The 23,383-nt window shown below is 38.3% G+C and overlaps 3 protein-coding genes across 4 annotated transcripts in view; 2 read left to right on the forward strand and 1 right to left on the reverse strand.

Annotated features, from left to right (window-relative positions):
* The window catches only part of LOC144653754 (protein SpAN-like), a 177,039-nt gene that overhangs the window by 86,072 nt on the left and 67,584 nt on the right, over positions 1 to 23,383 (reverse strand). The gene's annotated exons all lie outside the window — the stretch shown is intronic.
* Positions 362 to 15,415, forward strand: LOC144653747 (uncharacterized). Of its 2 annotated transcripts, none has more exons than XM_078513837.1 (13): positions 362 to 465; positions 3,648 to 3,821; positions 4,664 to 4,787; positions 6,640 to 6,734; positions 7,974 to 8,057; positions 8,165 to 8,319; positions 8,424 to 8,514; positions 9,370 to 9,417; positions 9,668 to 10,042; positions 12,302 to 12,349; positions 12,793 to 13,170; positions 13,782 to 13,829; positions 15,104 to 15,415. In XM_078513837.1, the coding sequence occupies exons 1-13, from the start codon at positions 402 to 404 to the stop codon at positions 15,208 to 15,210; spliced, it is 1,791 nt and encodes a 596-aa protein (XP_078369963.1). In that variant the 5' UTR covers positions 362 to 401; the 3' UTR covers positions 15,211 to 15,415. The 2 variants fall into 2 exon arrangements, with proteins under 2 accessions (XP_078369963.1, XP_078369964.1); XM_078513838.1 differs by having other exon boundaries at positions 8,424 to 8,511.
* LOC144653734 (uncharacterized) overlaps positions 19,123 to 23,383 on the forward strand; it is a 38,322-nt gene continuing 34,061 nt past the window's right edge. The window contains exons 1-5 of the mRNA XM_078513814.1: positions 19,123 to 19,244; positions 19,856 to 20,107; positions 21,855 to 22,019; positions 22,131 to 22,244; positions 23,239 to 23,364. Coding sequence (XP_078369940.1) covers positions 19,919 to 20,107; positions 21,855 to 22,019; positions 22,131 to 22,244; positions 23,239 to 23,364 — 594 coding nt within the window. The 5' untranslated portion in view covers positions 19,123 to 19,244; positions 19,856 to 19,918. The remainder of the gene's footprint in view (positions 19,245 to 19,855; positions 20,108 to 21,854; positions 22,020 to 22,130; positions 22,245 to 23,238; positions 23,365 to 23,383) is intronic.

The raw sequence follows: 23,383 nt of genomic DNA on the forward strand, positions 1-23,383 counted from the left end.
CATTGATGCCAAACTGTTACTAGCGTTTAATTTCAATTTAGAAGAAACGTGACCACTTTGCTTCTGTTGTTCTCGTTATTACGTAATATCGAATTTGGTCAAATCACGTCGCTGTTTTGCAAGGACATTGAAGAGGTGTACCGGGATGTGTTAAGTTGCCCCTTATATTGCTGCTGCGACCGTAATAAATATACCATAGAGAGCACTTAACTAAAATATTGTGAATAAGGCCTGTTTCAGAAGATGCTACATTTTTCCCACATTTTCGATTAGTTTTGATTGGCTCCAAGTGGTCTTTTAAGTCGCCGACTTGATCCAATAAAATTCGAGGTTCACCCTGCAGATCTATCAGTTGGAAGCTGCACTCCACTGTTATACAAGCTCTGGCGAAAGGAAGAAAAATGAAGTGGTTTGGTGTACTTATGCTTGTTACAGCAGTGCTTGGTGCATCGGAAAACCCTGACGGTAAGCTACCGGTGTCTCTAAATTTGAACTAAAATACTATACAATTAATATGTTGAGATGTCGAGGACCTCAGTGATGCGAAGTTGCTGTGAGTGAGATTTTGTTTAGCTTTGTTTGCTCTTTAAGCGGAGGACCAATACCCTTAAAAATTTATCACGCAAATTTTCCTTCTCAGCAAACAAATAATGTTCTTGATCCAACAAGTCTCCAAACATCGTAAATTTGCTAATACGGGGATAAAACATAAGAGCGCTGGAAATATATCTTTTCAAAAGAGAACACATTTCTGCACTTGAGGTTGAAAAAGCCGGCGCTCTGAATTAAATTGATTTTATCCTTGTTGCCCAGTTAACATACTAAATCATTTATGAGTTCTTTCCAGCGCTTAAAATCTCGTTGTCCCTAATGTTTTTACGTTCTTTGCAAATAAATGGAATTGAAAAATGCAAAAAAGCACCAGATAACAAAACAATCAATTAAGTACTTCACTAATGTTTTGCAATAGCAAATGTTTTCAAGTCACGTAACAGTGAAATTATTTTTGTGTTAATTGAATTTGTTGAAATGTACAGAAAAGTTAACTAATTGCTTCAATATTGTCTTCAATGAAACACAGCTATTTTCTCATTATATTGCCTATATGTCTCCCACTTATACCTCCTTATAATTGTGATTTATTATATTAGGGCAATATCGTTTAACTGACCGCTAAGTTCAGCCATCTTTCCAAATACACTATTGTTGGCCTATCGTACATGTATCAAGTGATCGAAAGATTAGTATGTTAAGTATAATCGATAAAAATAAACCTAGAACTTATAGTAAAATCAACTGTTTCGTTTCTGCAGCTTCAATATTTTTGTTTGAGACTGATATTTTTTTAAGTTGCCGAAGAAAGAAATTTGCCCTTTGTTAGTTAGGATTTATTCCTTTTTTGTTGGTAGATAGAAAAGAATAGTAGCCAGTTAACAAAGACTTAGTTTATCAACGAACTGACAACGACAACAACTTCGTTATCATTAAAAACTATTAAAATAAATAGGTATCTGTCAAAGAACCAAATGTTTGTTTTGCAATTATATGTTCAGAAGTAACATTTTAAAAACTGGGCTGAAATATTTGTTAAAACTTAATTATTGACTTCAGTTAACTTTTAACTTAACATGTCAGTTATGTCTTTTTTACTTTCTGGGCAATTTATAAACGTTCTACTTCTTTTTCCTGCTTATTATACCTTTTGGCACGAACGCCTGTTCTGATATACGGACACAGTTGGATGGGTGAGCTCTATTTGCTATGTTATGCAAATTTAACAAAAAAAATAGTTGACATTTTTTCTAGCCGTGTCATATTGAATAGCCGTTCATCTGCATGCAACAATCAAACATCAAACCACACGCGGAAATAGTAGGAAATACAGTAAACTTGTGGCTAATAACGGCCACCGCGACTTTTGCCCGTAAAGCAAATGTCAGTCGGGCCACCACAGGTAAATATTGCGCCACGCCACCGGTTAAAAAAACACCGTTTAAAATATAAAACACTTAAATTTTATACGTTCACATTGTTTGAAATCATCGCCGAAATAATTTCCTTGATTGTTTATTGATTCGTAAGAAAAAGGAAAGGAGTGAAATAAGTTTAAAGTAGATCTCTTAGCAACGGTAGCGGCTTACTGTGCAGTTGATTAAGAGTTTGCGTCCGTTGCGGTTCCATTAATGACGTCATTAATTGCGGCATTCTCCGGAACCTGTTCAGCAGGGACATTATACATATCTCGGGAGCCTTTTTATGTGTTTAATATTTCTATTTAAAGAATATTGTTGGTTAAACACATCAAGCTGAATAGAAAGCATGAGAAAATCTGACCCTGACTCCACAGAATTTAATCTGATTTAGAAACAAGTTTATTACTGTGCAAATGTCTTCAAATGCTGTGGCCACCACCGGCCGGTGGTTTTAAGTACCGAGTAAATTTGCTTGCCATTACGGCTCTGAAAGCGAACATGAATGATTGTAAACACAGGGAGCAAGGAAATTCAGTTAAAACTGATAAATAAAATTCGTCTTACCTCTTTAAAATGTACTGTTGCGTATATTTCCACGTAACTAGCTCATTATGCGATCCAAAATCACTCATTTACGGCGTTTCAATGCCTCGAATCTCAACAAAACTCGTGTGATCCTTTTCAGCGCCATTATTTTGAAAAGTATTGACCGCTGACTGTTGTGACCGTTGCGCTCCGCTGGACTCCAACGGGGCGTCGTCAGAAAGCGAAGCTTTCAGAGCGAGTCACGCAATTCGTTACGCGCCTTTAGAGACCATGGTCACAACCGACAGCGGTCGATACTTTTCAAAATAATGGCGCTGAAATCGATCGCACGAGTTTCGAGGCATTGGAAGGCCACAAATGAGTGCAGTTTGGGTGGCATAATGAATGGGATAAAATACGCAAGAGTGCATTTAAAAGAGGTAAGACGTATGCTCGCGGCATTGATCAGTTCTAACTGAACTCCTCTGCTCCTTGTGTTGTAGCGTGCAAATCAAGCCGCCTCTTATCGCTCCGGGCTGGTTCGAAACGCTAAACCGGCCGGGAGTGATGAAAGGGGCTGTATTCGCACGCTACAATGATCGAGGAGCGACCTAATAAATCGATTACCATTTTCTTGTAAATGTAATTTGTTCCCTGAGCTGAAGCTTTATTTACCCTCGGTATTACGAAGCGTGTTAGGCCTCTAGCATGTTATGCTAATTAAACCGAGCATTTTACGGTGTACAGCACCATGCGCAAAGAACAGACCACAACACCGGGAACTCCATGCTCTACTCTTTACGATAAGAGTGTGGGTTCTTTTACGTCCCCTGCTTACCGTTGCACTTAAGATGCCGGAGACGGGGCCTACGGTTTATCGTACTTTATCGTCCTTATCTGAGAAGAAAATCTAGAAATTCCAACCATTTGCAGACGTCATTGCAAAGACGGCATATTCTGCTCAGTTATTCTAAGACCGTGAGTGTCACTAGTCGTTTTGACGCGTAAACGCGAAATTACAAATTAGTAATCTCCATTTTAATGGAAATTTACGACTTATTACATTATATTCAATTGTTCGGCAACTGCGCAGATAGAAAGCTTTATGTTGATTTTCTGTCGGATCTCAGGTTTCACATTTCATTGCAGAGAATGAGGGCATCAATGACCCCAATCTGTTCGAGGGAGACATGATCCTTTCGAAGGAACAAATCAAAAAGGCCGAGGCAGGAGAGGATATTGACAGTTCCCGCAAAAGAGGATCATCAGGATTAAGGCTCTGGCCAAATGGAGTTGTCCCATATGCGATTGATTCAAGGCTTGGTAAGCTGACGCTCTCAATGACTTCGATTGAGGCCCCTTGGGGGAGGGGGGGGGGGGAGGGATGTTACGTTCTTCCTTATCCCAAAAATTTGCAAGGTCGTTATCCCTTATCTTTATAATTATTTAAAAATTTAACTCTATCTCTAAAATAATTGTGTGAGTAATTCCTTATCCATAAACCCCTAACAGGGCCTCGCTACTGTTGAAAAAAAAAAATGGAATTAAAAAAATACCGCCCAAAATAAGCAGTCTACTTTGTTTTATAAGGGTAACCCGTGATTGGCAAAGCTTGCAAGTCTCCAGTGAAAGGTCCACGGACAATCTATTAACCGGGCAGCGTTTGTCACAACCTTAGATAAAATGTCCGTTAAAAACGACTTTGTTTGCTTCGCGTTTAGCAACAAGAGCAATCGCGCATGTCACTGTGTCATCGACCCCCACGGGATTACATGTTACGCCAACGCGCAGGAGCAGTAATCATGACATCTAGTCTAACCCCTGTCGAAAAAAATGTTTTACGGGTACTTGCAGCTAAATGAACCTTAATATTTTAAACTTTGATTTAACCCAAGATGACTTCACCTAAAACATGTAAAAGGCGTCTGATACTTTTATCGAAAGAGTAGCAGTAAAACTAAACTAGTTACAGTCAACTCTCGTTACGGCGGACACGCTCGGGAGGGCGTTAAGTGTCTGTTATAGCGAAAGTCCGTGATAGCGGGAGCCATTTCCAGTAAAACCTCTTTTGCCGGGGATCTGCATTTTGGCCGTAATAGCGAGTGTCCGCAATAGCGGGGTGTCAGCAAGGCGAGAGTTGACTGTAATCTTTACTATGTTCGTAGCTGGCGATTCCCGAGCTGCGGCCGCCATTACAGCAGGAATGGACGAATGGACCACGAAAACTTGCATCCGGTTTAAAAGAAGAACAAGTGAACAAGCTTACATCAACTTTGTATTTGGTGACGGGTAAGTGTAGATCTAAAAACACTGTATTGTCTCAAAAGACCTTGACAAACAGTTTCATGTCATCAAGAAGTGCAAGAATAAGTTTGATTGTTTAGTGCATGAAATGCTAGTAATCAGAGAACTGTCACCATCTCTAAATGTCCAATCAGACTCAATCCGAGCCAAACTATTTGCGTGACATTGCATATTTTATTATGTTAATCTTAAGCGAACTTTTTCTGACAGTTTATTTTTTTCATTTTTGAACTTGAAAATGGTGTCATGACGACTCCGAAACGTCGTTCGTTATTATCGTTTATTTTTACTTGCCTGTGTATATCAAAACCCTTGCTTATAAGGATAGCAAAACTGCTTTGTTTTATCTCACTGTTTTTTTAGTAACAAATAATTATTTGTTCCCTCTCTTAAAAAACAAACAAACAAAACAATAAACTCTTTAAATGCAACGACAAAATCGAATTGTCCTAATGTCATTATAACGACCAGTTTTCTCTAGATTTCTTGCCAGGTAAGTCTAAAGAAATAAGTGTTGTTAATAATATAATAGTTTCATACAAAAAAGAACTCTCACTCTGATTTGTTAAATCGCTCCACCTGCGCTGTTAAGGCTGGTTCTCATATGATCGCCCCGATCGTCTCTGTCGCCTTTGTCGCTTCAAAAAGTTTGCTTGCGATCGGGGCGATCATATGAGAACATTACAGAGACGTCTGCGACGATCGGGGCGATCGCGATCGCTTCGATCGCCCGTGTTCTATCCGGGCGATCGGTCGCAGACGGTCACAGACTGCGGCGATCGCGAACGATTATATGAGAACTACTGCCACAGAGGGAGACGATCGAGGCGATCCAAACTGTCCCATGGTGCATCAGTATTACCCAGAACTACGTTTCCGTTTGGTCTCCCTTTTGCTTCTTCGCCGTAAAACGGCAATAATGAGAAGATTGGAGGCCACGAATTTTGCCTTTGCATCGAAGGCTGCCATAAGCGATATCGGAGTTTTGGAAAAACAAACGTGCGTCGATCGGAATAAATTCGAATATTCATATGCGGGAACAAAGAAAAGATCATGAATTATTATCTTGGTTGATTAACCCTATTTTGAATATACCAGACGATCGGGGCGATCATATGAGAACCCCCTGATCGCTTCCAATCGCTTCGATCGCCTACGATCGCCTCAGAATTTGCAAACGACAGAATCGTCAGAGACGATCGGGGCGATCATATGAGAACCAGCCTTTAAAACCATCGAAGCTGAGCAGGTTTACCACGAGAATTCTTTGATTTTTCAGTGAGTTTTCTCTCGTAAAAAATGGTTTTTCACTAAATACAAGAGGGCATTATGTTTACATTTAGCGAAAAACAATTAAGTTTACATAAGATAAATAAAAACCGTGATTAAGTATATAAATATTGGATTAGCTTTTTATCCGCTTTCCAAAAACCGGAGCCTGATCAACAACATGTGCGTTTTCTACGTGGGACCACAGCATTTTCAGGACAAAAGAGCGTTTAACATGCAGCGTTCGATTTTACTTTTGCGAAATAGAAAGGAAGGACATAGCCCTGCAGACCAGTCTTATACAGCTGGCCAATCAACTGAGCTGTGGCTCTGGATGTATTTTTAGTAGAGTAGACAAATTTTGTTTCCGTCGTTTGAGGGCTCTACCATGTTTGCCTTATAATCTGTAAAGTGAGCTTTTTCCCCCTTTTTTTAATTTGTTGAAGAGCAATTCTTGAGTTTGGAATCTAAAGTATATCATTAACGGTGATATCATTAAATACATAGTCGAAATTGTGGATGATTTAAAAATAATAACTATGCTAACTACATGTTAACTATCTTTCAGGTGCTCATCATTTGTGGGTAGGCAAGGAAGCCGCCCTCAAAATATAAATCTTGGAAGGGGATGTTGGACAAGGGGAATTGTAGCTCATGAAATTGGTAAAATTCCTCATGAAGTCTGCTTTAAGTTGCTTTTATAAAATTCTGGCTGGTACACAACTGCTCTTTGTAGGAGTGCAGCCTATAATGCCTATAATAATCCGTTCTAATATTGCATGTGAAAAAATTAAACGAAAGCGAATATATACGCTTGCTTTCTGTAATACAGAAGATATTAATGGTAAAAGAGTGGACAATCCTGCAAAGGCTGGCTTCCTTCATTGGTCATTACTTTATACGTAACTACACGACTTTGTAAAATTGTGGCCTTTGCGAGTTTCAATTGATAAATTACTTGACAAGGTTATCCATTCGAAATACTTTGTCTCGGAAACCTAACAATTTCACGATTTTTTGTCAAGATTTATTTTCATGATAACAAGCAATTTAGATTTCATGGGTTAAAACTGTTCAACAACGGATTTCTCCTTATAACATCAGTTTATTGTCGTCAAGTAGACAGGTTGCGAGAATTTAATAAAGTTTATCATGACCTGAGAGATAAAACTTACTTGCCACGGAGAACGACCGAAATTTCAATTTTTAAAGAAGTACAAGACAACGATTTTACCCTCGGACTTATAGGGTTGGAGTAGGGGTAGGGGGGGGGGGGAGGGGTTGGGTGGGGGTGGCACCAACCTCGATAATTATTTCGCAATTTAAAAAAAAAGGATTTACTCAATAATTTCTCAGTAAATTTCGAAATTAACTTTCAGTAAATAAACTTTCGGTAGCTGTTCATCCGTCTCTTACGTTTTTCGAAAATTTTCATGTGTCAACTGTTAATCAATGATTTTTAAAATTACCTTGGCAACCGCATTTTGACATGCAGGTTTAACCAAGTTTTGACTTTTTGACATTTGTTGATAATTCTTCTTGTTTTCATAAGCAAATATTAATTTGCAGAATTAGCACAACCATTTGTATTTTGGATGAGCGTCAATTTGCAGTACTTTTTGAATTCCTTGAATTCCTGAGAAAACGGTGAAATCTAAGATGGCAGATCCAAGAGGGCCAATTTAATGCCGTTATGAAGAAAAAAATTGTCATCGTAGTAGAGCAAGATCAGAGCTATCTATTCAATGCAAAATAGTTTGGATGTGTCGTATTACAAAGAGAACCTTAAGAAAGGTTATATCAACCCCCCTTGTACAGATGTGGTATTGTATTTGTTTGTACGATTGAAGGTTAAAGGAGATTACACTAGAAACTGACAGAGCTGAATACCATTCTCTACAGGGCATGCAGTTGGTTTCTACCACGAGCAGTCTCGTCCTGACAGAGATACTTACATCACAGTACTGGCTCAAAACATACAAGACGGTAAGTATTGTGGCGTTTGACAACTCAATTCATTCTTGCAATGTCTGCTTTCTTTTCTTTACACCTCAGTCAAGGTCCCTGATGATCACCTTTTCATTTTATTTCAGGTCTTGAGAATAATTTTCGAAAGTATAGCCGTTCGACGATTGATTCGCTTGGCACGAAATACGACTATAGAAGCTTGATGCATTACGGCAGCAGAGCTTTCTCCAAGAACGGTCTACCAACAATACAAGTTAAGATACCACCCGGCTCACCAGGAGTAAGTCCCTTTACATGGCTAGATAGTCGAAATCAACCTACAAAAAATATTAACATTATTTTGACTATCTTTGCATAAGCTAATCTTATGTTTCACTGTTTCAGGAAAGTATTGGTCAGAGGCGAGGTTTAAGTTCCATTGATGCACAGCAAGCAGACCTCCTGTACAAGGAACAGTGCGGACAAAGACCAGGTGGTTTGTTAAGTCATGCTATCTGTTATGAACTGAAAATAGCTTGTGAACAGGCTTCCTAGAGAGGTATAGGGTACAAAAAGGCGAGAGGCGCGCGGAGCGCACTGAGCTCCGCTCGCCCATTTTTGGTTCGCTTTGCCCAACTAGGAACCAGCTACCTGTTCACAGGGTAAGAGCGAAGCGCGCGAGGTCTAAAAATAGAATGCAAATGATTATACCCCTCACGAGGCCAGAACATCAACATCTCTGAGAGAAATAGTGGGAATCTAGGCGAAGTTTTCGTTAAAAGGTGTTTAGGAACACTGGCTGTTTTAGAAAGTGTTTTAGGAAAATTGTCCGCAATTCCGGTTTGTTTGTCTGAGTCTTGTCTGAGCATGACGTCACCGCGCGCTTCAATATTGCAAGAGGATTGCTTCTTTTCTCAATAAAACAAAGCAAGGATTTTTTCAAAGTAAATAGTAAATTAATAATACGACAAACGATTTTAGCAATTAATTCATTGTTCAAAACATCAGTTACATTTGAATTTTAATTAGAAATAGAAAAACTTTTATTAAATAACTTAAGATTTGCACAAATAGAGTCAGATTAAGTGTTAACGAACTCACATATTCTGCAATCGGCAAACACTTGAAACACCAACACAACGTAAGACCAACAGATCTTCAGCAAGAATTTTCAATCTTGAAAACAGGATTGAAGAGAGGCGGGGAAACTCGACTTTCTAAATTATGAAATGCTCCTCTGAGGTAGAAACAGACCGACATAAAACATTCAATCTTACTTTTCTATTAACGCAAATATGTATATATAAATTTATAATGCAAGGATTTACGAAGTAACTTTTTGCATTTGTAGGGGTGACGACCTTGCCACCAACAGCCACTCAGTTACCAACCACATCAGGTACATTCAATTCATAAGATATGTAATTACATTTGTGTTTATTTTGTTATTAGTTATTAGCTGATGATTTGACCATGCTTTTAAATAACGAATATCCATCCATCCATCCATCCATCCATTGTAGCCGTGCATTGGTGATACGACGGAAGTGACTTTAGGAAATATGATACACCCTAAGACGAACTAGATGAATTGCATTCTTGCCACGTATCTACAGCTTAAACAAAAATTGTATGATTTCTCTTTGAAGGTGATGAATGTTCCAATTACCAGGAACTGAGTTCAGCTGACCGCTCTCAAGGCAACACGGCTCAAAACAATGTGAGATGTGATCAGCGGGACCTATCGCCAGGTTGGTACCGTTTCACGGGAGCTGCAGGAGACCAGATGCCTGACAAATGTGTTGCTGTAAGACGCTGCGGTACGCACGCTCCAGGCTGGCTGAAGGGCGCACATCCTACTGTCGATGAAGGTGTGGTGACTCGTCGAGTCTGCTATCACTGGTCCGGCAGCTGTTGTCGCTGGAGTAACAACATTAAAGTGAAGAACTGCGATGGTTTCTTTGTATATGAGTTGCAGGACACACCTACGTGTTCTCTTCGGTATTGTGGTAACGCCGACCCTGGTAAGTTGACTGATTGCTTTAATTTGTTGAGTGTTACAACTGACACCCAAAAACATTGCGAGTGCTCTGTTAGCAAGTTTCACACAACAAAATAAGTCCAAAACCTTTCAATTTATCAATTTGTAATAAAACCAAAAGCAAACCAAAGCAAAGAAAGTTATTAGGTAAATTATCGTATATATGACTTAATGGCCCCGAAGCAAAAAAAAAGAGAGCTAGTCCATAATACCAATCAGTGGAACTGCAAAAAGCCTATTTTGCTTAATAAGTGCATTTAAAAATTGACCCTCTTCTAAAACAGAAACTATTTCAATTTTTTGGAATAATAGCTTCGTCTTCCGAAACACACTTTGATCAATATCTTATTTTTTTGTTTACCGAATGGGGACCCACTGAACATAAAGCAGAACCACTTTTCTGGTGTTTCACGTGAAAAGAAAGTCGTTGTAGTAACATAAACAGTAAAATTAAGGACGTCGCATGCATGCGCAATGTCCTTAGCCTTCTATTAAAATAAATGTGCTATTTGTTATATATATATATATATATATATATATATATATATATATATATATATATATATATATATATATATATATATATATATATATCATCACAAGCATCCAACGCTTTCCATCTTCATAGAAAATTATAACTTTATCACAAATGAAGACATTTTTTTTCATTTTTTTACCTATATTTCGACGCCTTATAGGCGTCTTCTTCAGGGTAAATAACGGTTGCCCTGCACGCGCCATACTACATTAACAAGTTTCAAATTGAGCAACCACGCGCGCGCGCTACAATAATTCGTTTACTCCCCCGCATGCGCGCGCTAACTAACTTTACATAAATCTACGTACGTCTCGAGCGCCTATTTTGTACAAAGAAAAAATCATTATCATTCAATCCATTCGGATCTAGAGTTTTCAGTCTATAAGCCCACTGACCCTCCTTTTCTCGCAACTGTTGTTCTCCATTAACCCGGTCTATCAATTGAATCTTAATGTCGCTTAGTCCATTATGTCCTTCACTACAAAAATGTCTGTACAAAAGATCATCAGCCCTTTTCTCGGCCTGCGTCAACATTTCGTGTCGCCTAACTCTAGACTTGTGGTTATTAAACCTAAGTCTAAATTTCGTTGTTGTGGAGCCCACATACTGCAACGAACATTTCTTACACGTAATTAAGTAAACTACATAACTAGAGTTACAATTAAGGTTGTAATTGATCGAATAACTTCTATTGTCTTGCGAGCTCTTAAAACGACCGTTCTCATCGATGTATTTGCAAACTTCACATCTTCTGGATGTACATTTACATGTGCCTGGCCTGTAATCTCCACGTTCACGATTCACGAGACAAGGTGACGAGTGTTCAAATTACAAAGTTCTAAGCTCAGCCACTCGTGCTCAAGGCAACACAGCTCAAAACAATGTGAGATGTGATCAGCGGGACCTGTCGCCAGGTTGGTACCGTTTCACGGGAGCTGCAGGAGACCAGATGCCTGACCAATGTGTTGCTGTAAGACGCTGCGGTACGCACGCTCCAGGCTGGCTGAACGGCGCACATCCTACTGTCGATGAAGGTGTGGTGACTCGTCGAGTCTGCTATCACTGGTCCGGCAGCTGCTGTCGCTGGAGTAACAACATTAAAGTGAAGAACTGCGATGGTTTCTTTGTATATGAGTTACAGGACACGCCTGCGTGTTCTCTTCGGTATTGTGGTAACGCCGACCCTGGTAAGTTGATTGATTGCTTTAACTTGTTGAGTGTTATAACTGACACCTAAAACATCGCAAGTGCTCTGTTAACTAGTTTAACACAATAAAAGAAATCCGAAACTCTTTATTTTCTAATTTGTAATAAAATCAAAAGCCAACCAAAGCAAAGAAAATCTTCTGTAATTATCGTACATTTGACAATATGTTATATTTTTGTTTACCGAGGCAGTTCTCGAATTTGGGGGTTGAACCACTGAACATAAAGCAAAACCACTTTTCTGGTGTTAACAATAAAAAAAAAACGTTGTAGTAACATTAATAGTAAAATTAGGGACGTCGCATGCATACGCAGTCGTCAGCTTTCTATTAAAAAAACTGTGTTATATTTGTTATATCTTCGCTTAAACTGCAAGCTTATCATTTAACCAGATGCAACAGCTTTGCAAACATTGCCATTCACTTTCTATTGTTTGAAACATAAGCTATACACTAAGTATCAATCAGCAAAATATATTTAATTTTGATTAATTTGCAGGAGCGACGACTTTACCACCGACAACCACTCCTGCACCAACAACGCCAGGTACATTGATAGATCCATTAAAATCGTTCACTTGCGTTTATTGTGATCTGCCTGGGTGAATACCGAATGGTGTTTTGAAATTGAGATCATAACACTATAGAAAATTATTTTATATAATGAAACTAAGATACTGTGCATTTTATCATCCAGTTTATGCAAATTTAAGTTTTAAATGATTTTCTGGGTGATTCATAATGTAAGGAAAGTATTTCTCTGCGATTTAACGAGCCGATTCTTGATTGTCACCTGGAGGTTAGTGCAAGTACACAAAACTTGTCATGTAATAAAAAATACATCCTGCTTTCCTTTATGTTAAGGGGTAAAACTTTTCAGGGATATTGGGGGATGGTGGAATCACATCACGGAGACATAAAAGCTCATAACATTTTGATAACTTAATACTCAACTGACTTCATAGCAAACTGGTTTGTTTGTCTTAAAAGGTGACGAGTGTTCAAATTACAAAGTTCTAAGCTCAGCCACTCGTGCTCAAAGCAACACAGCTCAATTCAATGTAAGATGTGATCAGCGGGACTTGTCGACGCCAGATTGGTACCGTTTTATGGGAGCTGCAGGAGACCAGATTCCTGACCAATGTGTTGCTATGAGACGCTGCGGTACGCACGCTACAGGTTGGCTGAACGGCGCACATCCTACTGTCGATGAAGGTGTGGTGACTCGTCGAGTCTGCTATCACTGGTCCAACAACTGTTGTCGCTGGAGTAACAACATTAAAGTGAAGAACTGCGGTAGTTTCTTTGTGTATGAGTTACAGAGGACGCCTACGTGTGCCCTTCGGTATTGTGGTAACGCCGGCGCTGGTGAGTTGATTTATTGTTTTTGTTAATTATTTCAGTCTAAACCTAAAAGAGTGTTTTCCCAGTGCCAATTCTATATAGACAGAGCTTCGTTTCTGCAAAGGCAAAACTGGCCATATATTTGTGTTATTAACCTATAACAAACAAACAAACATTGCATCCACACATCGGCGGGTTTAAAAAAGTATATTTACTACGCATGCGTCAGATTCAACAAAGCCCACATCTCTGGCATATAATAGCAGGGTAATTTTGTTTATTAGTGCAAGGGGAATAAGTGGCATTATTCAATCTAGGACATTTGATGGCGTTGTGTTGATGACCTCCAAATCTCAAATCCAACGATGTTTTCAATGGACTCGTTTTCACTGGTGATTCCATCGACAAACACGCGAAACCTGTTGAGAAACTTGTTGCCAGTTAGTTTTAAGGAGGTCATGTTGAAATGAGAAACCTCTGATCAAGAGAGATCAGTCACTAACTAGAACAATTGTTGAAAGTAGCACCTCACTACAGCGAGAAACTACTGTTAGTCTAAAAATGCCCATCCCTCCTCGGGATTAACTTAGAGAATGGGCATTGCTGATAGTTAAACTCACTTTTTGATTTTGTAGGAACAACCACTTTGGCACCGACAACCACCCAGTTACCACCAACAACGGGTACATATTGATAATATATTTTAAAATATTTACACCTAATTGCAATAACGTTGTCAAATTACAAAAAAAAAAATGAAAAAAGCCAAATGGGAACTAATAATTAGTTTAATCACCATAGATGGTGGCATTTACAGAAAACTCGTCAGTTTATATCTGTAATATATATATTGATCGTGTTGGATAATAAATTGATTTACTTGTGTTTTGAGGCGTTTTGAGCCCATTTCTTCGGGCGAATTCCAAACATATTGTTTTAATGCCTTATTAATTCCTATTTCTCTATTTTTCATCTTGCTTTTTTCTATGACAACGTTATTTCAATACGATGTATAAGCAAATAGCAGAAATATAACTTCCTTACTCCAATACGAATCCCAAAGGAAATAACCCCGACTATAAAATCTGTGTAAAAAGTGCACAAGTTAAACCTTTATAATAAAACCCATCCTGCCTTTCTGATAAGTCTTTACCCTATAATTACCTCACGAAATCAGGTAAACTTTCACTTTCACTGCCAAAGTAGATGGATTATATTTTGAGTTAAAAAAAGGTCCGAGTATTTTATGGAGGGTGTACAACAGTTATGCACAATCCTGAATATATGAGATACATGTATGCTCTGTTCAATTCGTATAACGAGCTAAGACTTTGAGATAATCATTATTGGGTTCTTTTTACGATCATTCCATTTACGTTCAAGTCACAAAATTGCATGGGACCCTTCTAGCCCTTCGTAAAGGAGCTACGTCACCGACAACGCATGCGCTTCTTTAAAAAAACGACTATTTTTTTCAGTTTGCAGCTCGTACTCTCCCTAGACGCAACCAATCTTGTTTAGTCTCAATAAATTGCATAGGTTTATTAAGCTTAGAGACCCTTTAATCAGAATACCGTAGAATTCCGCTTATAAGCCCCCCCCCCCCCCCGCTAATAAGCCCTCCCGGTTATAGGCCCATCTACCTGGAAACAAAAAAATACATCCGATTATAAGCCCCCCCGGATATAAGCCCCCCTCTGCCGGATGACAGTATTGAACAAGGCTAAATGTTGCTTTATTATGCGTTTTTAACTTAAAAACGGGTTTCGATCAACACGCCCGTGGCTCTGTTCGAAACGTTTTTTTCATTCCGCTTATAAGCCCCCCGGATATAAGCCCCTCCGCTTATAAGCCCACCCAAAACCCCTTACGAAGTTGTATAAGCCCAGGGCTTATAACCGGAATTCTACGGTAGCTAGGAAAGGAGCAGATTTTTCAGCTTTTTTTTCCTTTTTAGCGAGTTGTCAAGACAGAGACAGAAGATGCAGACGCTGGCCAAGATTCTTCTGCCGCTTCAGCAGATACGTCAGAGTAAACTGCAAGAAAAAATGCCGCCGCTGCTGAAAGAAATACCAGCTTATTTCTTTTTTAATTGCGGTCTAACGATTTTGTTCAGTTGAAGATTCTACTTAGATATGCAGAAATGGTTTCTGTTTTGTTTTGTTTTGATTTGTTTCTGTTTTTAGTTCGTTGCTTTTTGATTTTTTTGTTTTGTTTTTGGTTTGTCATGTATTTTTTATTCGGCATTTTGCATTGGTGAATCTCCCGTAGAAACTTGTAGAATCGAACAATAAAAGAATCGTTAGTCAACTTATTGTGTCCTTTTTACATAGCACAACAATTATAACCAAACCTATATAAACCTGTAGGTACATAATTTATCAACTGGCTTGGGTGTCAGGTACATAAGACGGCCAAACCGCCCGTGTTTCATCGAGTCATTGTTGGGCAAGACACGGCTTTAGAAAAGATCGTGGGTGAGGGGAAAATTCGCTAGAATACAATATATATATACTGTCAATACTGTCTATAAATACGCGACGAATGCTCCTTGAGTATTGCGCTTTTCGTGTGCAATATGTATACTCTTTACTTTTTCTTTAGTTTCTCGTTCTTTACCATTTCGGTAACTTACAGTGTTTCCTTTGTATTAGTCTACACGAGCAATTTTTATGTGACAGTTTTTTATGTGAAAATTTTTGTTTGCTCGTGTGAGGGGAGGAAAATTGGCCATTTATATTTACAAATATACTTGCGAAGAAGTTGGCGTGTTAGCTTTCACGTGACAAATAAAAGTTGTCACCGTACGAAAAGTTGCTCGTGTACACGACCCGTCATATAAAATGTGGCAAATATTGCGACAGCGATTGATGGTCCACAATTTCTCAATTTCCCACTGGGCACTGTGCATGCTTTGTTTTTGCGTATCTCTGCTGTCCAAAGTCATTATTGGCGCACTGAACTTTGAAGTGTTGAGAAATAATTCATGTGTTATCTACACGATCAATTATATTTGTCGCATAAAAATGTTCGTATAAACTGGCCTATAAAATCACACAAGGCAGACATCTTTTACTGTACACACCACTATGCGCGAGTGACACAAATCACCCGTTTTTTGTTTCTGAGCAAAAGGAACGCGGCCGCAGGAATTAGATTACTTGCTCGACATTAACCTTTTTATTTTAGGCTGCACTACACAGTAAGAGCTTTTCATTGAGAAAATATTAGCAGTACTAACTTTTGCGTGTTGACTTTCACGCTCCTTTCAGTATTGGTGATACAAGTTGGAGGGATTTAATATCAACTGACTGTTAATTACCTGGATCCATATAACCTACAGTAACCTGAAAATCCGCTTGAAGCTTTGTAACTTTACCAGTAATTGCAAAAAATCATGTCCACTCTCCCTTTATAATAGGAAGACAAAACAGAGGCATTTTTTAATGATCCTTACTCAATTCGTGACAAAATTTGTGGAATTAGTTATCTCCTGACTCCTTCAAAGTGATTCAAACCTGACCTGAAACTAATATATGTTCTCAAGGAATGAGATAAGATGTTTACACAAGTCTGAGGTGTTAGTATAAAGTAAGACTTTGGCAGCGCGTTGCAGCAGTGCACCTCCTGACTTGACAAGATGTGCTTGGGAATGAATCTTTCAGCTCCACTTTCAGTTTTGCTGATCTTTGTCATCTTGGTGAATATCATTTTTACAGTGAAAGGTAAGGCAGTGTTTGCTTTTAAAATGCCTTTCTTTAATAACGTTCCTAAAAAAACGTCGAGGGCGACAGTCGCACGCCGTGCAGCGCTTAGTCAGTTCAGGACTGGGTGTGTGCGTTGCACGTTTAATACCAGTTTACAAAGCTGTCAACCTTTCTTGCTGTTTATATTAGTTCATTTGTTTAAATTTGGCATTTTCGTTTAATGTTTGACCACTACGTCACCACGATGTGCATTTATTTATTTATGATTTATGTATTTATTTCTGCATTTGTGCTATTCATTCATAATGCTACAAAATCAACTTGACACACCCCTTTTTCTTCTTGAGTGAATTAAACTTAAAAGAAAACACACCAAAAGGGGTTTTCCGGAATTTAAAATGAAACCTTTTTGCGGGTTATGTGCAATTTTCAGTACATTATATGCGTCGATTGCAAATGAATTAACGATAAACCAATATTCTTTGTAGTCAGTTTGGAAACTCGCTGAAGATACTAGATTGTTATGAAGAACGACCGTTTGCAGCAAAACTTACCTACTCTATATAGCTACCTCCGTACCTTTTACATATTAAATTGTCTGTATATCATAATTAACCTTATTTTGTTTGTCTGAGTTGAATGTGAGTGTCAAAAATGTGTTCTTTAAGATGTGAATAAATGTGAATACCAAAAGATGTATTTGCAAACTGAAGTGGAACACGATATAAATCTGATCTTTCCTTTCCAAACGAAAGTTTATCATCTTTGATACATGGAAGCTTAAGCGAAAAAAAAAAGTACAGAATGCATAGCATCAAATGTAAACTTTTGAAAATGTGCCTTATTTTAAGAAACATGGAAAACATATGTATAGCGATGCGAAGAAAGGAAAACGAAAACAGCACTTCTTTTCATGATCACTCGCAGTTTAAAAGAGTAAGCTGGCCCTCTTTTTTCTAAGGTTTCCTACTTGTGACCGTGAACTGCCTTATCAACATAGGAAACGTTTTCTACAACACACCCAAGCTCGTTGTTGGTTGAATTATTGGATATTGTCCGCTCATGATAAAGCCTATATCTTAACGCATACCACCATACATTTCTTGTATATTTCTTCATATATTTTCTATTTGCCTAAACAATAATTAAAACTTCGAGTAAGAGAACTCGAAGTCACTCCTGACATGGAAATCCGCCCATAGACATGACAGATTCCAATTCACTAAAAGCCTTTTCTGATTTCTGCAAGCTTCAGTATTACTTTCACTTTTTCTGCCAGGTTCATTTTAATTTTAATTTCATCAAAAAAAAAAAAAAAACATTGGTTACAGTTTTTAGACCAAAAACCTGTGCAAAACAAATGATTTGAAACGAAACGAAAATTTTCTGGACTTAACCTGTGTCTACTGATACTTTCATGTAAGAGCAAGAATTGACTTTAAAATCCTGTTTAAACGTTAAAAGTTCTACATAACCAGGAACCTGACGATATCGAAAACTTTTAGTTGAGTACAAACCTTGCCGCTCAATACACTCGTCGTGTCATAACCTGCTTGTCATTCCGCCAACCACGAAAAAATAATACCTTATTACATGAAATTTTCGCAACACGTTAACTTCGCGATTTTGAGATGCGCATTTTTCGCGACACTCAAATTTCGCGATTTTGCGAACATTTTTTATTTTGAATCACTTTAACCTCGCGTTTTTGAGTAAGACTCAATTTACATTTCCTTGGGAATATAATTTAACATACCCTGAATTAAAAAAGACGACTTTATCAAAGGAATAATGACGTCAAAATTAACAAAAACGCAAGGGCGGGACTTAATCTCGGCAACAGCAACAACAGAGCAGTTCTCACAATGCCCACAAACAGTTCATGCTTGCACGTGAATTATTGTTCTTGAGTCAAATGACCACAACCATGCATTTACAAAGAAAATTCCTTCCTTCAGTGGTACTAAACTCGTTCTTGCTTGATTATATTCACATAATGCGAGTCACTTAATTTTCGCGTCATGTTATGTTAGCGACACTGAATCGCGAAATTCGCGAAATTCACGTGTCGCAAAAATTTCATGTAATAAGGTACGCTACCGAATTTCAAACAGCGAAGCAAATGAGTGAGGGCAATGCCATTAAAGCAACTGCTCCCGTCCTTCCTTGAGCATTGCTACCTTTTTGTTAAAAATTAGGACCTTTCGATTTTCATAAAATGTAATGGTTCTCGTTTCGTTTTCAGGGATTTCTCTCCAAACCGGCAAGTTCAATATATCACAAAATCTTCAAGGCTGGAGCTGTGGCAGTGGGTGTTTACCGAACCATCATTGTCGCCTGCCACGTTGCACAAACATTGGATTTCCTAAGACGTTCAGTAAATCAGGAAAGGTAAGTTAACCAATATTTCCACATCAATTCCGCATTAGACCGTTCAAATAGTATTTAGTATTGAAAAGTTTATCAATCATTGAAATTGGCCCTCTTAAATGCTGATTTCTCTCAACAAAATTTGTTCTTCATTAATATCTGGCTGTTTGTACCGGGCTGAATTTGTTACTTTCCTTGGATCAAAAGCGTTCTACTCTTCATTAGTTTCAGACTTAAAAGTTACTTTACGCTAATTAATATTGCCAAATTAATCAATCAATCAGTCAGTCAGTCAGTCAGTCAGTCAGTCAGTCAGTCAGTCAGTCAGTCAGTCAGTCAGTCAGTCAGTCAGTCAGTCAGTCAGTCAGTCAGTCAATCAATCAATCAATCAGTCAATCAATTTATTAATCTCGACCAATCTATATATTCACCTCGATTATTGTTATATTTATTTCTATTATTGAGCAGGAGCTCTCAACAAACCCTCCTGGACTTTACGAGGAGAGCCCTTGATACATTTTCAATATAAGCTAATATATATGGCTGAATCAAGAACGAGCAAATTTTTTGTAATTTTTTGCCTGGTTTTCACTAGTCGCACATACCTTCTTAATCTGATTTTCATTTCTAAGGTGCAAGTACACGTGTCACTGAGCCATGGTGAGGAGTTTTCACGTGTTCACTCGCCTGCTGCTATGTGGGTTCAATCGGTGACAACACGAGGCTTTGAGGTGTGTATTCGTGAGACAGGTATTGGAACGAATGGAACTGGAATCATCAACTGGCTGGCTTTCCAAGATCATCCACAAATGACACACGGAAGTGTCACTCTTAATGGTATATGGACGACACAAACCAAGTGTGACAAAGTGACATTCACACAGGTTAGTCAACAAACTTGTTCATCGACCATAAGGGCCATGGATGTTAACTGTTCTGATCATGAGATATAGGATAAGAGGAGTTCGTCTAAATTGTAAAAGTCTTCTTCTTAAGTTGTTCGAATTTCTTCTTAAGTTGTTCGAATTAGTTCACAACACATGGGTAAGCAAGTTTCTGTTGATCCGACAAGTTTTGGATGCTAAAGTAATTTTCATTTGGTGTTACCGCGAAATAATAAAAACACTGGGTAGGAAAAATCTATTACCGTTGCTAGAAGATTTTGGTTTTCAGCCAATTACTAAACTGAACAAAAAATGGCTTAGGTCAGGCTCCTGGCTATGTTTATCAATTTTGTGTTGAGCTCCTAAGATCAATTAGCACTTTCAATCCCCTAGTTAGGTATGGAAAAGGCGATATACTTTCCCCAGATGGACGGTCATGCAAAAAAATATATCAATCACAAATATATAGAGAGGATATTACACGGCGGCGCCGAGTGGTAAAGCAATATTTTACGAATGAGCGCAGCGAATGAGTAAAATATTGCTTTCACCACGAGAAAATAAAATTCATACCTTTAAGCCACCGTGTAATTTACATAGACAAAAATCATGCATGAAGTAAAAGTTAAAACATTTTTATTCGTTCATCAAAAGGTTAAAAACACGAGCGACAGCTAAATATAACAATTGAGCCGAAATTGCCAATCTGGAAGGCAAAATTTCGCGAACTGAAGCTTTCAGAAGACGTATAACGTAAATGTAAACTCTGTTTATTAGCTTTCATCACTGCCACTGATAATATAATTCACCGCCGGTTTTGAAATCTGTTTCTGCTCAAACTCACCGCTTTTCTGATTTCTGATCGCGAACTGAAGTCTTAATTGCAGTTCGGCAGCTGAAATTTCTTGATTTTTCATCCCTTCGTCTGACTGACGTCTCCACAAGCAAGAAGCTCTTTTAAATAATTTTAAGTCATATTAAGTTTTCTTCTTCGTGTTAGCATTTTCATGCTCCTCAGTAAAAGGTTTTATTTTGACTTCAGTGAACTTCATGAATCGAAAGCTCGCCATTTCCAACCGGCGTTTGGCAGCTTTGCACAAACAACCGTGCAAAGGCGGGAAATGACGTCATCTATATCCTCCCTAGTGAGGAAATACGCCACTACAGTCCCGGATGCAGTTTCGTATGAATTTTACGAGTGGTCTGTTTTCCAGTAAAACACTCGCGGCTATATAATAAATGAGTTTATGTTGGAGGTGTTTGCGGTTAGACTGTGGAAAAAAAAAAACATGTAAATTTCGGATGGCTTTGTTGTCGTTAGAAGACCAGGACTATCGCTATCGAGTTGTCTTAAGTTGCCCAAACTAGCAACAAGTGGCATTCGTACCGCCGCAAGTGTTTGTTTGTGTTTTCACAACTAACCAATATATATGAATATTCAAATTTCTTCGCTAATTGTTGTTGTCGGCTCTCACGGGCGAGGGAGTATTTATGCAGGTTTTTTGACGAATTAAAACTTGCAACAGCATTTATTTGAGTTAAATGTTTTCGACCCGTGTATATGGTACAAATTTATTTACATGCGGCGTGCAACTTTGACATCAAGAGAATGAAAACATGCTGTATATTCCACTGTCTTCGGAGAGAGAAGTCACCACCAACACTCACCTAATGCCCGCGAGTATACTGCAAAATTAAGTCACCCCAGCCCCTATGTACTAATATCAAAGTTTGTGAACATTTTCAGAGCTTTGGTGGAAGACCTTTTGTGTTTGTCTCAGCTAAGTACACTCGTGACACAAAGCCTGATGACGCCATGTATGTTTGGCTTGAGAACGTGAATTCCAGTGGTTTTGAGCTGTGTATCCGGGAGTATTTGCAGTTCGACGGAACACATCAAGATACGATTGTGGTGAGTAAACGGATTTAAAGGTTTTATAAGGCTGTGTAGAGGAATACTTGATAATGATGAGAACGAATGAGCGAATGAAAAAATGAATGTCTTTTTTTTTTGTTTCGGCAGGACTGGTTCGCTTTCCTTGGAAATGGCTCAAATTTTAATTTAACGTTGGTAGGAGAAGCAGTTTTTCCCAATAACGACAACCCAACAGCTGACGACAACTATGGATTCTGCCAAGTAAGTATATTTGACATGCATTTGCCAGTCATCCAGCTTTTTGACGTATCATCTAATCCTCCTATCAGCCATCGGTCAAAATTCTCTTTAACTGGGTAGTTGGGAAATAGGAAAACTTTTCAATACGTGATTGTTGTTGTTTTTTTCGATACGTGGTTGTGATATTTACATCAATCACAATTTACGTAAGACAAAAAATATTATTATATACTGCTAGTTACAAATTAAAAGCTTACGCAACTAATAGGATCAGTAACATCAATCTTTACGTGTCGACACAGGGAACCCAAACGCTGTATTAGTTATTCATAATCTTAAAATAAAAATGTACTTATTTACCTGCGTTCCTGTGTTTTTTTCGGTTTTTGGGGCGATTTGAATCAGAGCGAAGGTGGTTTATGTTGCGAGTTTTAAACGGTAATCGATCTGGCGCAATGTCAATACGACGCGCCTCAAGCTTCAATTGTTATTAACTCAAGTTACTAACACCATCAACTATTACCTATCCTCGCGGAGAGTTTCGTCTTTCAATTTAATGGTTAATAATAACAGTAAAATTAAAACTTGATACATAATTGAGGCGCGTCGTATTGACATTGCGACAGTTCGATTACCGTTTAAAACTCGAAACGTACACCACCTTCGCTCTGATTCAAATCGCCCCCAAAACCGGTTTAAAAAACCCACAGGAACGCAGGTAAATAAGTACATTTTTATTTTAAGATTATGAATAACTAATACAGCGTTTGGGTTCCCTGTGGTGTCGATCAATAAATTTCAAGTGTTTTGCGACCAAAAAAAGAATTATTGTTTGTTTTTTCAGAAGATAATTATAAAGGTTCGCTCGACTACTTTGTGCATTTCCTTAGCGTATTCTCTCGAAGGAAACAGGCAATTTCGGATTGAACAAAATAACTTTCTTCTCTCTCCTTCTTCTCACAACCAATGATAGTAAAAGCCTTAATTCGTTCCCCTAATTTATTTCTCTTTACAGCAAGTGGACTTTAACACCACATTTTATTCATCGCCTGTTGCCCTATTGTCTGTTCACCATCATTATGATCGTCAAGCGCAAAACCAAATTCCACCAGAAAAAAACATAATAACTGCCTGGCTTGAGGTAAGATATATCGCTTACC

Source organism: Oculina patagonica, chromosome 5 (genome assembly GCF_052425735.1).
Source record: "Oculina patagonica isolate OP01 chromosome 5, crgOcupat, whole genome shotgun sequence".
NCBI classification, from domain to species: Eukaryota; Metazoa; Cnidaria; class Anthozoa; order Scleractinia; family Oculinidae; genus Oculina; species Oculina patagonica.

What these genes read in the sequence shown, in the direction of transcription:
- LOC144653747 (XM_078513837.1), top strand. Translation starts at nt 402, where the DNA reads ATGAAGTGGTTTGGTGTACTTATGCTTGTTACAGCAGTGCTTGGTGCA. An exon ending in TGCATCGGAAAACCCTGACG is followed by an intron (nt 466 to 3,647) that starts GTAAGCTACCGG and finishes ATTTCATTGCAG; the next exon opens with AGAATGAGGGCATCAATGAC. An exon ending in TCCTGCACCAACAACGCCAG is followed by an intron (nt 12,350 to 12,792) that starts GTACATTGATAG and finishes TTGTCTTAAAAG; the next exon opens with GTGACGAGTGTTCAAATTAC.